The following is an 18,108-nucleotide window of genomic DNA, read 5'->3' on the forward strand; positions in this document are numbered from 1 at the left end:
TCACTACCTTCTTGTAAGTCGATAGTCCGGCTCGTTTTTTGGCTCTATGTACGGTTGTAGACGATACACCCAGCTTATTTGCGGCATCTCGGAGAGAGAGGTTAGGGTTTCGCTTGAAACTACCGGCAACTCTCTTTGTCGTCTCAGCGGCTTCCGGTTTTCGATTTCCCCCCGATCCAGACTTCCTGGCTGTCGACAAACGTTCCCCAAACACTTTAATTACATTTGTAACGGTTGATTTGGCAACTTTTAGCGATTTTGCCAACTTTGCGTGCGAGTAGCTCGGATTTTCGCGATGCGCGAGCAAAATTTTGATACGCTGCTCTTCTTGCTTGGACGGCATTTTGACAACTGAAGAGTGAATTCCAAAATCAAAATAGGAGCAACATTCTACACACACACACCTTCAAAATGAGGGGTGTTCAGGTTTTTTAAATGCAAAATTGAAAGAAATACGTCAAGTTGATATTGACCAAATTTTGACCGTATCACCCTTTAATTAAAATTATCACCGATTGCCTGCGAAAAGCCATTTCCCTAACACAGATTTCAAAGTTGAGTTCCATCCGGTACACAACGAAATGCTGCCTGCAAGCAGCAAGATGCAGCCCACATGAGCAACCATGGAAGGAGGAAGAAGCCGCACCGCTACTGATCGGAATCAGTAGCTCTTTGTGAGTCGCTGTGGGCCATCTATGCTAAGCGCGTCATACTAAAGAGTAGAAACAGAGAGAACCCCACTCAAATTCATATTCCTACACAAAACACTGCTGAAGTTAACAAATAACATTTATTGCTTAAGACCACGTCACCATTGCGTACAACCCCATAGTTTTTTTTATTAATAACGAATTCACGGTATGATCAAATCTTTTGCTTATTACACAAAAAGACCTTTAAATTGTATATATTTGACAAATAAAACCTGCCAATTATGCTTTCTACGAGTCACAATCATTGATTTTGTGATCGCGGATTCGTCGATTGGACTCTCAGAAAACGAAATTGACAAGTTGCATATGTGCAAAACAAAAACATGGCAACCTTTTTTTGTATTTTAAAATATGATCATTCTATGACTTCATGATTCCAAAAATCATTTTTTTTTTAATCTGAAATGAGTATTTGTATCCTTGGTACAGTCATCTATGCTGATCCAAAAAAAAAATACTAACGAGGCTTTAAGGTCCCACGCTCAGAAAAAAAAAGAAAGTGGAAAAAACGGCCCTGCTGACTTGGATTTTCTCAGCTGTAAATTCAGATTATCCATCTAAAATCGGTTGATTCTAAGGGTTACCAATTCTTTGGTTTTGTGAATCTTTAGGTTTCTCTTGATGATTATCAACCGCTTCCAGTACAGTATTAGAATTGAAATATTCCTTTACGGCAATCTAAATTAAACTTGTCAAGAATGAGAAACGGTTTCTTGATATACATATTCCGTAAAATTAATGTTGTCCACTGGAGAAAAAAAAATCAAACAGCTACAATAGCTTCATCTTCCCCAGTTCACCATCCATATAGCAATCAACAGCCGTGTGATCAACAGCCGGCACCGGTTTTCCCTTCCTTTTCGATGCGTTCCGACGGCGGCAGTTTCCATCTCTCATTCTCGGCACATATCAATCAGCCGAATACATTTTCCTACTGTTGCTCATCTGTCGAAGTGCTTTTCAATGCTCGATGAAATTCAAATGCTCACGTCATACAAGCAATAAAGGGAAATTGGTATAGGAATATGGAAAGGAAGGTGAGCACGATGCATGTCAAAGATGTGCGGTAAAAAAAAAACGGTATCATGCTCGTTTAGAGGTGGAGCACCAACAAAAAAAAAATACATACATCATGATACAGAAAGCGAGAATGTGTCGCATTTGCAAGCCCTGAGACGTGACAATTTTTCACGATGAATGCGAATATTCAAGCATCGCTGCATGCAGACACCGATCGACTACACTAATGAATCATTTTGCAATCGTGTCGTCGTCGTCGTCGTCGTCATTGTCGGGTATTGATATTGAAGGCCTTCAAGCCAGTGGACGGGTTGGCTGTTGTGAGACATGTGGGACAATTTACACATCGATACACCCCGGCACGTTCGAGTCGTACCTGTCGGATGGGGCGCACGTGGCTGGAATGAATATTTTCTCACCTTTGATGGATTTGACGGGTCCTTCTGGAAAAGGAGGTCCGTTTGTCTGGACCTGGGCATCTCGGCAGATGTTATCAATTTTCCGATGAAAGGTCTTGGTGGTGGTGCCAAAACGATGATGGGATGTGTAATTGTATCACAATTGAACGCAGTAGTGATTTTCCCATCCGAACTGGAAAGGAGACGGTTGTCAACCCACTTTCATCCGCTTGTCAGCAGGCCGATATTGAAATTTTAAATGACACACTCGTACAGCAGTAATGGGAATTTCGTCTTCATGTCGAGACATTTTTCTATTGACTGTCGCGCGGAGTCAACTTTTTCCCAGAACGAGGGACAATAGCGAAAGGGACAAATTTCAAAGCATTCCAGCTTCACAATTGCACGACACGTGTCCTCTGTAATAAGGTAAAATTCCTTTATGGCTACAGTGTCAGTCTGGGAAGCAGTTTTTTTGAAGCTCAGTTTGATGGAAAAACGACCCACAGTGAAACCCAATCGATCACTCTCCCTCAATAGTGATTAAACTTACGTCTGCAATTACTGTTCCCACAGAGATCATTGAATTGGGGCCAACAAAGGGAAATTTATTTCCCTTCGAGCAAAATCGTGAATCTGATTGGTAAATAAATTTTATAAACGTGGCGTTATTTCACTGTTGTCGCCATGTTAACTGTTCGTTGGAGTTGGAATACAACAGCAGCAGAAGGCTGACGGGAGAGTCATTCACCGACGAGCATTTAAAACTGTCAGTCGATTGCCGTCGCGGGAGTTATTGAAGTGACAGAGTTGTTTGCTGCCTTTTGAAATGTACCTATGCTATGTTTTCCTCGGAAATCAGTGCCATTACGCTGTAGTATCGATGTCAACACGGATAATCATTGGAGCGAACGAACACAACTCAAAAGCTTCTTATCACAGACAAACAGAAATAACTGTACATTCTGCATCTGAATCATCGTTTACGTTTCTTTATAGACCTTAGCGAACAAGCTTGTTTTCCGAGAGAAGCTACATCGGTTTGTCTGTGTTATTATGTTGTGTTGAGCAAATTAAACGTCATAATTGGAAGCATAATTCTCGTCTCTCGTCTATTTCCGTTACAGAATGCCGGCAGGTGGGTGCCCTGCGATTGACCGACATCACCGTGCCGGAAGTTGCGGACTATCGGGCGACGGTTTCACTGTCCTGTTCCTACGATCTGGGGTCGCAGAAGCTCAACTCAGTCAAGTGGTACAAAGGAAACCGGGAGTTTTTCAGGTGAGTTTGAACTAAAACGTGAGGTGAATGTTTTCAGAAGCATTATTTCATCGGTATCACTTTAAGATTTGATGGTTTCGTGAAATTGGTTCATTTTGCAACTTGAAGCTCCTTAAAAATCTTGCTATGCTTTGGAATAAATTAACATTAAGCTACCGCCTGGGCCCTCTATATCGTGTATTGCAAGTGTAGGTACCACACGTGGTGATTGAATAAACACCATTCAGTTAGACCGGAGTGAATTCGATTTTTAAATCTGTGTTAGGGAAAGCGTATTTCGCAGTCAATCGGTGATAATTTTGCATTATTACAGCAACAGTTGCACATTCGTGCAATTTTCAAAGCACCTTTTTAAAATTGATAATGCTCAGTTTAGCAGATTCATAGATGACATTTCAATCGATTGGCTTGTTTAGAATTAATATCCATCCGCAATTGACAGAATTATGAGTGGTCAAAACCTAACCACTTTTCGTAACGCGGTCGATTTTGGTTTTTTGAAATTGCACCCCAATATGTTGCCCGAAAGACGTAATTCTATGAGTGACCCGATGTCAATTATACAAGGCTTATATTAGTGAAATGTTATGTGATGCTCGTATTTCATCGTCATGAAAAAGCTGTTTTCTGTGACGACACGTCTGCCGTTCACAGTATGGAATGTTGTGCTGCCGTGTCATCGTGATTCGCTTGCTCAGCAATGTTCGCAACATTTTTACTTCTAACACCAGCAAGCTACCTGTTGCTCCAGACCTTGAATGATTGACATCTTGAGTGACCTACACGCTATTTCAAACCTACCCAAATTTGAAAGAATCCACCCAGATCAGTCAAAGCTGAAACTACCCGAAAATGGGAAAAACTATGTTCGGGGTGACAAGTTGACAAATGATAAGTTGTCCATTTGTCAACTTGTCACTCCCAACATAGTTTACCCATTTTTTGGTAGGTTCAGTGGTGACCGATCAGGGTGGATTCTACCAAATTTGGGTAGTTTTGAAATAGCGTGTACGTTTTTGCAAATATGAGTGAACGGTACTCAAATGTGAGTTAAATTCATTTTCCGTAAAGTTTGTTTTGACGACAGAATTTCTACACGGCGAATGAGAACGACCCAAATTTGAGTTAAGTTCACTCCTAATCGCCAAAAGTGCAGGAACTCAGCGATGAGTAAATTTGCCTCATGTTTTCCCAGGATTTTCCAGGGAAAAATTCCCGAATTCGAGAAAAGTGTCGAGTGGATTCACTCAGTCTATTGGTACTACTCCGAGACTGAATAACATTTTCGTCAATTTCCTAATTTTCCGGCATATTTCTTAGGTTTTCCACAGAAAACCATGAGACAAATTTTACTCATCGCTGAGTTCCTGCACTTTTGGCGATTATGAGTGAACTAAACTCAAATTTGGGTCGTTCTCATTCGCCGTGTAAACATCCCAAATTTGAGTGGGATCCACTCATATCCGTCAAACAGGGCTGGTAGCGAGTCACTTTTTATTGACTTGGTCACTTTTTTCAAGTCAGTCACTAAAAAGTCTCTTTTTGTTAAGGCCAAGTCACTAAAGTCACTTTTTCTTGTATGAAGTCACTATTTTCAACTTTGAATTTATTTCAAGATTGATTTTCTTTGCGTTGTAACATTTAATCGTCTTTCTCCATATACAGGATGTCTACTCATTTTTTCTGGATAAAATTATCTGGGTTTTCCAAGTAAGTAAATCCAAGATCTTCACAGGTGTCAAGCAAACTTGAGAAATTTAGAAAACTTGAGGGGTATTGTGCAATTTTTAACCATTTGGATCTCTTGGAGAAAATCGCACGGAGACTGGAGAGCGCAGAACTAACAATCAACGCGGAGAAGTCGGTATTTTGCAGGAAAAGTTTGAAGTACACGAAAAAGGAGGATCAACGCTTCATCATTTATTCAAAACTTCTCGCAAACCGCCACCCCGCTTACAGAGCTCACGAAGGAAAAAACAAAGTTCAGATGGACGAAAGATTTCCAGTTACTTAAATCTCACCTCATTTCGGCACCAGTATTGGCAACTCCAAATTATTCCAAGCCATTCGCAGTCGCTTGTGACGCAGGTGACGTTGTCATAGGAGGAGTGCTAACACAAGATCACGAGGAAGGTGAGAAGGTAATTTCCTATTTCTCACAGAAACTCTCATCAGCCGAAAGAAAGTATTCAGTGACACAACGGGAGTGTCTGGCGGTGATCCGGTCCATCGAGAAGTTCCGAGGATACCTGGAAGGCACGAATTTCACAGTGTACTGCAACCACTCAAGCTTAACCTACCTGAAGACGATGAAAAACCCCACACCACTCCTAGCTTGATGGATTCTTCGTATGAATGCATACTCCTTCGATATAAAGTTTCGCAAAGGAAGTTCAAATGTCGTTTCTGATTGCCTAGGTCGAGTGGAGATAGTCAACGCGGTAACCGCTGCTCATCAAGGAATTTCAGATCTGTGGTTCGATATGCTGATGAAGGAGGTTCAATTGGATTCGGATCATCGGAGAAAATCTATATAAAAACTGCATCATGAAAGACGAAACCGGAGGCAAATGTCACCGTTGGATGATATTCATGATATCATGATATTCCCACTGCAGCTCACCTCGGGTGCGATCGCACTATTCATCGCATTCAACGAGACTTCTACTGGCCTCAAATGGCAACGGACATCCGCAAATATGTACAAGCCTGTGACGTGTGCAAGGCCAGCAAGGCACCCAATACTCAATTACCATGGGAGCTGATATCAATTGATTGGGTAGGTCCTCTCACACGCTCGAAAAAGGGGAACACGGTACTTCTAGTGATTGTTGATTGGGTAACTAAATTCGTCATCACGGAACCATTTCGCACAGCAAACGCCCAGAAAATGTCTGATTTTCTGGAGCAATACGTGTTTCTTGGATTTCCGACTCTGGATCGCCAGTTCTCTCCCAGGTATTCCAAACATTGCTCAAAAGATACAACGTAATCCACATGAGGACCGCATTTTACACACCGATGTGCAACGCTGCCGAGCGGACCAACCGCACGCTGATAACCTGCGTAAGATCCCTCCTGGACGATGATCACCGGGAATGGGATGTGCACATTCAGCAAGTGGTCTACGCAATCAACTCAGCGAAGCACGAAGCTCTCGGCTGTAGCCCTAACTACTGCAATTTCAGGAGAGATCACATCCTGTTCACAGACCAATATCCACAGGCCAAGCTGAATTCCGTGGTAGATCCCGTCAAGGCACACAAAGTACGAGTCACAGCTGTACATAACATACAACACTTCGTATTATCCAGAATCAAGGCAGCCCACGACACCAGCAAGCAGCGCTACGACCTCCGAGCACGAAACCGAGGATTTGCCGTCGGGGAAATAGTATGGAGACGATCGTTCGAATTGTCGAACGCAGCTGAACATCGAACGAAAAAGCTTGGTGCGAAGTTCATACCCTGCATCGTACGGCAGGTCCAAGGGTGCAACAATTACCTATTGGAAGACATAAAGTCATCGAAAACCGGTGTCTACCATTCGAAGGATATCAAGGCAGATTAACCTTCGGCAGTTCCAGCTATGTACGCAGTTCCACCTACTGACTACGAGCAACCACGCCAACAAAACCTGTATTGCTGACCGACTCGAAGGCCCAACAACTAGTAGAGAAACAGTCCACCAAACTAACCATCCATCAGCCTCGTCCACGTCAACGCTTGGTAGACGAGCAGCCACCGGATAAAGAAGCGCAACCACACGACCCGTTTAGCGAATCGTGAGAAATCGCCCCCCTCTGCGTTGAAAACAGTCGGAAAAAACGCTCAAAATTACGCAATAAATAGTCAATGTGTTATTCAAACTATTTATTACTCAATCAATACATCCAATGCCACTCAGCTAGAGATTAGTTACCGTGACAGACCTCAACATTGTATTTTCTCGGCAAAATTTCTGGCGCCCAACTACTAATTCGTAACTCAGATATTGAAGACGCGATTGGCCCTAGGAATAGGTTAGAATAAGCAATGTAGTTTTAGAGATTTTCCGCTATGCTCAACAGCGGTGAAGAAGCTAGTTACTTGGTTTGATCTGTCACGAGAAGTGTATTGAAGTACCGTAATGAACTATCGCCACAAAACTCGATGTCCAACTTGGAGAAGATCTTTTCGATATTGTTTAGATTAAGGAACAATCAGCCTTTTCAAAATCTGATCGTCACAAATCAGACGAAATTTTTGCGACTGTGCACAATCGCAAAAATTTCGTTGCCGTTTGAATGATGTTGTGTTACACTTTTCGAGATAATGCCGACAAAATTCGTCAGCAAATTTCTTCCTGTGTATCCCGTAAATCGCTACCAATTCTACAATACAGCATCCGTTATACGTCCATACCTCTCACGGCGTTATCAATAGAATCGTTATCGATTATGAAAGAATAAATCGATCTCCCTCTCGCACATCTGCAACGAAGAACAATATCCGTAAGGAACAATAGCTCGTCATTGTGCTAAAAGAGCAGCTAGAGTGTGGTTGGCTTCACCAAGTACTGCCACAAAATTGGGTGATTGCTAAAAAGTGCTTGTAGTGGTCCACCGAAATACCAAACCAGTAAAAGTGCTCGGCCAGGGACGGACACATCAACGGGAATGACTTTCCGGCAAGGTATGATGCATTCCAGATCGCAAACCCATTTAAATGCTAACATGCGCAATACAGTTTCTTGCATACAACTTGAGGCCATCATCTCTGGAGTTGGAAGAGTGTTCCGTTCGGGTCGTTTCAAGTACCTTCTTACCCACAATCGAACGACAGGAGGTCAAGGCATCGTCATCAGTGCAGATAATATGCAAGGTGCGATCAAGTGGAGCGAGAGTAAAAAGAAAATCGGAAAAGGCCTTCGTGAGGTAAAGTCTATCACCAACAACATCTGATTACGTGATGGATCGATTAACGCTGTGTCGCCTCGTTAGAGGGCCTTTTTATTGTAGCTTTAATCCCAACGGCTGGTTTGTACGTTGGCCATCGTACCCGGACTCCTCCGGTAGGACCCAGCCAGCCACGCAGAGCCACCTACCTCCTTGCCGTCATCATAAGAGCACTTCTCGCTAGCCAAAGTATCCGAGGAGCCGTCGTGACGCAACGGGGGCCGAGACAAGGAGTGTAGAAGAACCGAAGAGAGCGATAAGCCATCGCGGTGACCATCTTGCGCGATCACTTTGTACCTGATTGAGTTTCTTGCGAATGAAGTCATTTTCGTTTCATTCCCGGCCATCGGTAGCTAGCGCACCTTAATTGCTGTTAGGGGCTAGGCGGCCTGCAAAGAGTATTGAGCGGGAACCACTTCTCTCTATCGTGGTACCGTCACCGACATTAACACTGCTATTTTGACTTTAATTGCTACTATACTTCGAAGAAGTGTTCGACAACTCACCAACCAAATAGGAGATTGTTACAAGTTCGAAGCACCTCAGAAAAGCTAGATCTAGAGACCTTTGGGGAATTCAGATTTTAAGAGCAGTTCCCGTAACTATAGTCCAGACTTTTGGAGCAGTTAAAAAATCTTTAATCGTAAATTTAGAAAAAAAATCAGGATAGTTCCACGATGTGCTGAAAAAAAAATCGAGAACCCTTCAGCTGTTCCGCGAATTTCAGGAAACTCCTGAGGCCTTCAGAGAATTTATGAAAACTTCAGAAATATTTTAGAAGCTTTGCAGGAGTCCAGAGAATTTCAAGGCAATTTAAAGGTTTTTACGGGAATTTTATTTGTTTCCGAGCAGAACCGAGATCTTCAATAGAACCAAGAGAATAATGAAAGCATCGAGAACATCAAAACAGGTCAGAGAATAAAAGGGCAATTCAAATAATTTCGAGGAAATATTAAAAAACCTTAAAGAAGTTTTCAGAAACTCAGTGAATTTCCGAAAACTTCAGCAAAGCTCCGAGAGAATTCCTGGAAACTTTATGAACATCAGAAAACGTGAGGGTATTTTAAGGGTGTTATATCATGGAGATTTCAAAAACTTAAAAAAAAAATGCGAAAATTTAGCTAAGTTGATTAGAGAACATCAACGAAGTGATGAGATCCGCGAACTTCCGAAAATTTTATGAACATTAGCAAAAGACGAAAGCATTTGAAAGAAGTTTAGTAAGCTTCGATAGTTAGTTTCAGAAAATTAGTGGGGAATTTAAAGCAGTTCCCAGATTTTCAGATAACTTCACAGACGTTACAAAGTTATTTAAGGTCTTCGCATAGGTTCAGACGTTCACTGAAGCTTAAACATTTTTATGACGATTTAATTAAATTCAGCGCAGTACAACAAGCCTCATGAAAACTGCAAAAACTTTAGAGAACTTTTGAGAATTTCAGAAAAGAACCTCAGAGCAGTTCCGGAAGTCACATAATTTTTAAAGAAGTTTAGAGAGCTTGAGTGAATTGTTAAACCTTTAAAGGAGATCAATGATCGTTTTACAAATTGAGGCTAGTTTATCAAACTACAAAAGAACTTCATGGTAGTTTCATTACCCATATTCAACGGAGATTTGCACATTATCATTTATCGGAATTACCTTTAAATTCTCCACAATTAGAAATCCTTTGGAAAGATTCTCCGAGTATTCATTGAATTCATTTCAGATTTCTCATTCAATCTCACACCTTCCCTTGGAATTCTACTCACATTGAACAATTCATTGACATTTCTCCTCAGAAATTCCTAGATTTCCTCTCATTATTAGTATGGCAAACTCTCCTGATTTTATTTTTCGAATTTCTTTCAAGATGTTGTGGAGTTATTCGCACATTTAATTGTAATCCTTTTAGTATTTTAGACTTGTGCTCCGGATTATTTTTTCCCACAAACTTTATGAACTTATCATCAGAATGCCCTTGGAACTTTCCGGTGAAGTTCACAAGTGTTGTGCTCATCAGTAATTCCTAAGATTTTTCATTAAAATTTACTTTTAACTCAATTCAGGGTTTCTTTTAATTCTACTTAAAACAAAGGCTTCATATGCAATCTAAAATTCCTCAGAACTACCTCGAAAGCAGATTGCATTTGATGCTTTTCTGAATGATTTTTTTCTCCATAGCTCCATTGAAATGAGGTCCTTAGAAATTATAATAAAATTCCTCGAGTCTTTAAAACTGTGCATGGAAGTTGACCCCACATTCTTGAAAATTTCTTGAAGTATAACAGCGTTTAAGTCCAGAACTAGTTCAATTTTTGTTTTTAAGAATTATGCATGTTCCAAAACCTGAAATAAAATTAATATATTTTATTTTATTTATTCGTAGCTGAAGATTAATCCACTGTGAATCTTTAAAGTTCAAAGTGTGATTGAAAATAACGAGAAAAATTAAATGGTTGTATATTAAAATTCATTATTTTCTTTAAAATGACCTAAGAAGATTTTTTTTATATTCTTTGATCCTTTCAGGTATTTTAAAGAAACAAAAAAAATTCCTGAGGATTCCCGGTTTTCCAGATTTTTGTAGTTAGTAAACACCGTGACTAATACCGTGGGTTTGGTTATAAACGTTCTATTGAATATTTCACTTTAAATGTTGAAATCGTACATGAGTTTTATGAGATGATAATTGAATAAGTCTAAAACATCAAACATCTATTTGATGCGCCTTCTCTTAGGTCACTTTTTAGTCACTATTTTTACAACCACAAGTCTCTATTTGGTCACTTATTAATTCAACATGGTCACTAAAATCACTATTTCTGACAGCAGTGATCGCTACCAGCCCTGACCAAAAGTAGGGCTATCTAAAATTGAGTAAACAAAGTTGGAACTGATAACATGACGAATGAACAACATCATTTGGATTCAGGTCGATGTTGTCCATTCGTCATTTTGTCAGTCCCAACTTTGTTTACCTAATTTAAGGTAGCCTACTTCTGACGGATATTAGTAGATCCTACTCAAATTTGGGTTGTTTAGAAATAACGTGTGTACCGTTTCGACCCGTCTTTTATGCAAAGACATTTTGAATACGGGATTTTTCAGTGGAGTGAAACGATAAAAAACGATTCGCCGTGTTTCACGAAATTCTACATTTTTTTATGCGGTTTGCCTTTACTGCCTATTTTCGCATATCAGTCCCATATGGATTTCCGTCAATGTTGAGATAACAACCCTATCCACTATCAATTGGCATCTTCTTTCATATTACGTGATAAAATTACGCACTTTGATCGCCAAAACTACCAGAGGTAGCCCTATGGGGTTGTACACAATGGTGACGTAGGACTACGTGGTCTTATATAATAAATCTTATTTGTTAACTGTAGCAGGAGCTTGAATTTTGTGTACGAATAGGAATTTGAGCGGGGTTCTCTCTGTTTATACTCTTGAATATGACGCGCTTGACATAGATGGCCCACAGCGACTCAAGAAGAGCTACTGATTCCGATCAGTAGCGCTGCGGCATCTTCCTCCTTCTATGGATGCTCATGTGGGCTGCAGCTCGCTGCTTGCAGGCAGCCGTTCGTTGTGTACTGGAGAAGACCACCACTCACCACGCGGTGATTGAATACCGGATGGAATTCAACTTTGAAATCTGTGTTCGGGAAATCGCTTTTCGCAGACAATCGGTGATAATTTTAACAGATAACAGTTGCACATTCGTGCAATTTAGAGTAGTCTTAATTTGAACAGATTCGTAGAAAAATCCAATCGATTGGCGTTTAAAAAATTAAAATCCATCATCTCTGGATCAAAATCAGACCATTTTCATGTTGCCAATGTTGCCTTCATGAACACGGTTTGTTAGATTTAAACATATCTAGATAGAGCTGGAATTAGGCGTAACAGCTTTTGTAAACAATGACTTCACTCGATGATTTTTAGGAATTCAAAGCACGTCCACGCAAACCAACATTAGTGGTGATGTTGATTTGCGTGGGCGAACCTTTACTTTCAAGACATCATTGTTTACAAAAGCTATTGCATACTAATGCCAGCTTTATCTTGATAAGGGAACTGACACCCGATTGATGACCTTGACAAATGTCCAAAAAATGCTATTTTACAAATTTATGGTGGTCCTCTAAAGGACCGTTTTGTCGTGATGGTTGAGAAATGCTGAGCTATTAGGGTGCTAAACACAGATGAGACTTGTGAGCTGTATGTTGTTTCGAATGAGGGTGACGCGCTTGGCATAGATGGTGACTCATAAATGTTATTTGTTAACTGCAGCAGGAGCTTGTGTTTTGTGTAGGAACAGGAGTTTGAGTGGGGTTCTCTCTATTTATACGCTTTAGTATGACGCGCTTGAAAAAGATGGCCCACAGCAACTCACGAAGAGCTTCTGATTCCGATTAATAGTGGTACGGCTTCTTCCTCCTTCTATGGATGCTCATGTGGGCTGCAGCCAGTGCTGAGATTTGTCATTGTCATTGACAGACTTTTGCGCGATATTGACAAAATTGTTCGTCACATAGTCACTGACAGACTTGATCCTCAAAAAAACCTTCACCAAAATCTCATTCATTTTTTCGTCAATGACAAAGATTCACCTGGTAACAAATCGTGTAATTTAGTACATTCTGTGTCACATTATTGTTATCCAAGTAGTTCAGGGCGTAGTTGCTTATTCACTAAAATGGCTCCATGTAGTTGTTTTGCTCAAGTCATTTAATTTCGATACAAATTTAGTTAATATAAAAATTTACATATGTTCGTCACTGACAGCATTGTCATTGACAATTGACATGGTTTGCCTTGACTATGACTGTTAGCTCAAATGAGTGACCAAAGCAGAATTGTCAATATCACCGTGTACTGTCGAGATTTTGCAGCACTGGCTGCAGCTCACTGCTGCACCGGACACCACCACACACGGTGATTGGACTGAATCCGATCAACGGTTAACGGCAGCCTTGATAGCTAGCTGCTTGCGGGAAGCCTTTCGTTGTATACTGTAGAACACCACCACTCACCATGCGGTGATTGAATAAACACCGTTTGGTGAGACCGGATGCAATTCAACTTAGAAGTCTGTGTTAGGGAAATTGCTTTTCGTAGTCAATCGATGATAATTTTAATTATCTTAGCAAAAGTTGCACATTCGAGCAATTTTCAACAGTGATACTTTGAAAAATGAAGGACTTAAATTTAACAAATTCTTAGAAATATTTCGGATCGATTGGTAACAAAGCTATAGGATTTTTTTTTTCCAGGGCAGCTGAGTTATTAACGTTCAAAATCTTTCATAATTTTGTTACATGTTCCATTTTTTTTATTTCACAAAGTGTTCTCCCATATAGAAATCACAGACGTAGTTCAACGCCGCAAAAAAATTGAAAACAACATACTCTAAAGTTTAACGATCCTAAAATATATTGAACAAAAAATATACTAAATTAGTAAAATTTGCTGAATATGCTTTTTGCAAAGGATGCAAGCGAAAATGTGCGTCTTCAGCTAGAAAATGGCTTATTCAGCCTTAAATCAGCTCAAATTGTTTGTGGGGATCATTTTAGAAACAACTTTTCGTTTTCCTGATTGAAAAACGGTTACAACCCGTGCAACATTTCAAGTCCATTTTACGTCTTAAAACCACGATAAAACCTAAAATGTTAGTTAGAAATATTGTCGTTAAATCTTGGCATATTTTGTTCTTGTTTAGTACTCGCTTAAGAATCTTCCCTGAAAATTTCAAGTCGTTTGGTATTGAGGTGAATTTAATGCCGTGTTCCCCTTTTAGGCCAGTTGCTCCAAACTCAAAGAAATAGCTAGAACCTTCAAGAAGTTCCTAAAATTAATGACAGTCTAGAGAGCATTGAGAGGTTTATAAAACTAGTTAAATGTGAAGTTTCTCACAGAAAGAATAAAAAATCACAGTACTGCAGAAAACATCGTTAAGCTCAGAGGTCTTCATGGCAGTTTTATTCATTTCACGGTAATTCCAGAAACATGGTTAGAAAAAAGTGAAAACTCCCGGAAAGATAAAAGAACTTCAGGGTGGTGTACAACAATTGAAGCACTTCCGATGAAGTTCTGAGGAATGAAAGTAAATACCGAGGATTTTGATGAAGTTTCACGAACAGACTGCGGGATAGTAAGGAAACTGCCGTAAAACTTCGGACTCTTCAAAGAAGCTTCAAAAACATCAAGGACTTCCATCAGCTTTAGGGAAACTGCAGGAATTTTTTTCTTTGAACTTCAGAGATATCTAAAGAGTTTCTGGAAAATCAGGAAAACATTTGAAAAGTTCAATTTGAGGAAAATTGTGGAAACTTTAAAGAAGTTCCAAGGACCAAAGAAAATGTTTAACATCGGTGAACTTAAGTTTCGATGAATTTAGGACAGCACCATGAACGTCAGCATCATCTTTAAGAAGTTGTTGGAATTTCAGGGAAGTCTAGAGAACTGTAAAAAAATACTAGAAATCTTCGGACATATTTTGGGAATTTCACAGAGACTTAAAGATTTTCAGGGACACATATATTTCAGGGCAGTATCAAGAACTTCATGAGCATCATTGACCGTCCAAGGCTGCAATTCCGTTATTGCCAGATCAGCTGTAATTACACAGATAACCAATAGACGTTGCGTTGGGACTAGCAATGATCCTCAATGTGTAAATACTGGAGATCTACAACTAGACAATACCAGCGTCAACAACGTCCAAATGCTGATCAAAAAATAAATGGGTAGGAATATGTTGACGTAATACCCGCTTTAATGGAAGCCGAGAACACCTGTGCATTTTCACGAGAAATCGCTGGGATGTTGGATAAACGGGTTGGGATTGCAGTAGGATTCGTTTTGGTAAACGATTTGCTGATCGTTCTTGGGTGATCTTGGGTTTGAACCAGTGATCTTCTGCTCAGTAAGCAAAATCGGCCGCCACTAGGTCACTGAGCTTCTTATATGCCAAAACAATTACGATCAAGTTCCTGTTCAACTTGCTGCTACTATATTTCAATCGTGGCGGCGATCTCACCGATGATGCCAACATGCTTGTCTTGCACAGTTGTACACACCAACTGCTCATTTGTTAATAACTTTTCACTCAGTTGGTGAAATTTAGGTTTCTTTAAAGTAATTGATAGATTAGGATCATAGTTTACAGTAGACATGCAAAGAGTACGTAAATCTTATCATTTGAATCTTTCTGTGAGGACCACCCTAAAACACACCATCTCAACCGACCAGCAGTTGTTTTGGATGTCCTTTGTTTTGATAGCTGGTGAGCGCGAGAAAATTTCGGTGAAGATGTATTTGTTGTATAAAATGTTGATTCACCACAGATTGTTTGGTTCAGGTTTTGTTTTAGGAGTAGTGGCAGGTCAAAATTAGTGTTAAATAAACCAAGGTCAAAGACGTCCTGCGTGACCAAAATTAGTGTTAAGAAGAAATGTAAATAAATGAAAATTGGTAGAGTTCTGTTTAGTAAAGAGTTGTGTTAAATGTAAAAAGAGTGTTTTTTGTGCTGTATCCATTACGGAAGAATCACCATACACCTCATCGAACATCCCAACCCATCCACCGAGCTATCAACCGGTCCATGTATCCTACATAATTGGTCCTTCGAACCGGATGCCTAAGGACCGTGCCAGACAAGTACTCAAAGCTCGATCGGCGCCACAGGACTTTGGAAACAGCTGCATACCATCCAACAATCGTTTCATTGGAGTGTCGCCATCATTTCGCGAAGTAATTAGCGAGGCATAATTGGATCATCGCCATCGCTAGTGGTGTCAAAGGGCATCAAGGGATCCATTGTCAACGAGTTTGCGCGTCGCTTGGGTAAGCGCCATAGAACTCTGGACACTGACTGTGGACTTCTGGATTTACGCTGGACATGTTGGAACGGATTTTGGTGTGGACTGGACACTAACCGGAATTGGATTCCTGTTTCTCCAGGTAATTATAAAATTACTGTATGTCCTACCGAAGTTTAGTCAATCGTGATTCTAACACCTCTTTCCGAACTCTCTCTGGACTTAACACTCTTCGACCGTTAATATTTGGACCGACGATAACCAACCGGTATCGGTGAGGACAATCCTATTCTTCGAGGACTCCGTACTACTGTGCTGCATTTTTATTGGTTACTGGCAACTGTCGTTATTTCTGGCTAGCACTTCAGTCACAACCATTCAGCTGAAACAATCTTTGGTCCTGGTTGTGGCCGTCATCAATATAAAATACCATCGGTCCTGGTTGTGGCCATTTTGAGCATCCGAGTCAAAGTAGAAACCTAGGAACTTCACAAGAAGAGTAAGCCCCATCGTATTTGGTCCAGGATAGTGAAATAGAGCTAGGTATATGTCTGCCTAAGATTGGGCAGCAGAAATATACGTTTTAATTGAATTTACATCCTCTTTAATTATTGTGGACGTATCCCTGATTTGGTTACGGAAATTTCGATCATTTTGCACACCTTTATCGATTTGATTACGTCGCTGGATTCGTTGCTGAGTTTTTACCGCTGCTGGTTTCTCTGGGTGAGTTAGCCGCAGTATATGCCCGGCCGAAGCCTAATACTTTTGATGCTACATTTGGATTTCCTCCTCTTCTCCTAAATCATCATTAATAATCGTTTGGAGTTTCGATGACTGGTGACGTCACAACTTTGCCGATTTTGCCTACCATTGATATCTAATCGATTTGAGCACCCATTCAACCGATTGGACAATAGCGAAGCTGTTTGGTTTCTCCAGGTGAGCTGCCACTGTATATGTCCAGTCGAGGCTGGATTTTTTTGCTTACTACATGCTGGTTTCCTCTCCTCTCCGTTCGTCCCACGAGTTAACAAGAATCAACTATCGTCAATATTGCGTGGTGTATCTCTGAAGCTGACTGATTGGTATTGCTGAACATTCTTAACCGTTTTGGCGAAGTCTTCTGTTGTAAAGGTCAGTTAAGTTAGAATAGTGTGTGTCCGCCGAAGTAAAGGGACTCCGCGGAATACTACATCACTTCTTTATTTCATCCCACATCCGCTACCATTGTGTTGAGGAACAATGGTGCCTTCCAAGAAGTCGTCGTCTACTAAGAAGACATCGGGTCTGAAGCTGCTGATGACCAAATTGAAGCAGATTGACTCCACTTTCAACGATATCCGTCGATTCGCCGAGAAAATCCAGGAATCTACTTCCGCCACCCAAATCCTGCTTCGGCTGGAGAAAATCGATGACCTGTGGGAGAGGTATGGTGCAACTCTAGTGGAAATCCAATCCCACGACGATTTTGAAGAGCAAGATGAAGAGGGTGATGATCCACTCGAAAGCGGTAGTACACTTGATAAGCAGAGGCAAGAGTTTAGTGACCGTTACTATGAGGTTAAGTCAATTTTAACAGATCAGGTTAAGGGAAGGCAGGAACCAGCTAGTTTGAATCAATCCATCCATCGAAGGTACAGCAAGCTATTGAAAAAGCGGCAAATTAAATCTCTCCTCAAGTTACCCGGCCTCACCAAGGAATCCGCCTTTGAACTGCACGCTTTAGTCGAAGGTTTCCAGAAGGTCTTGCAAACTTTGGACCAGATCGTACAACCGGTCGACTGCAAGGACCTCCTACTAGTGAATCTGTTGACGTCTCGCTTAGATCAGGATACACTGAAGGAACTCACAGAATTTCTCCAACGACGATTTCGTATTCTGGAATCCTTGCCTTCCAAGGTTGCAGATGCCACCAAATCATCCCATCAAGCTCCATCTAGGC

The 18,108-nt window shown here is 40.7% G+C and overlaps 1 protein-coding gene across 1 annotated transcript in view; it reads left to right on the forward strand.

Annotated features, from left to right (window-relative positions):
- Positions 1-18,108, forward strand: part of LOC135704817 (uncharacterized) — a 191,730-nt gene that overhangs the window by 118,558 nt on the left and 55,064 nt on the right. The window contains exon 2 of the mRNA XM_065226335.1: positions 3,259-3,412. Within this exon, the coding sequence (XP_065082407.1) occupies positions 3,259-3,412 (154 nt within the window). The remainder of the gene's footprint in view (positions 1-3,258; positions 3,413-18,108) is intronic.

The sequence above is a fragment of the Ochlerotatus camptorhynchus genome, unplaced genomic scaffold, assembly GCF_037179485.1.
Source record: "Ochlerotatus camptorhynchus isolate MF236.1 unplaced genomic scaffold, CSIRO-AGI_Acam_v1.1 ptg000248l, whole genome shotgun sequence".
NCBI classification, from domain to species: Eukaryota; Metazoa; Arthropoda; class Insecta; order Diptera; family Culicidae; genus Ochlerotatus; species Ochlerotatus camptorhynchus.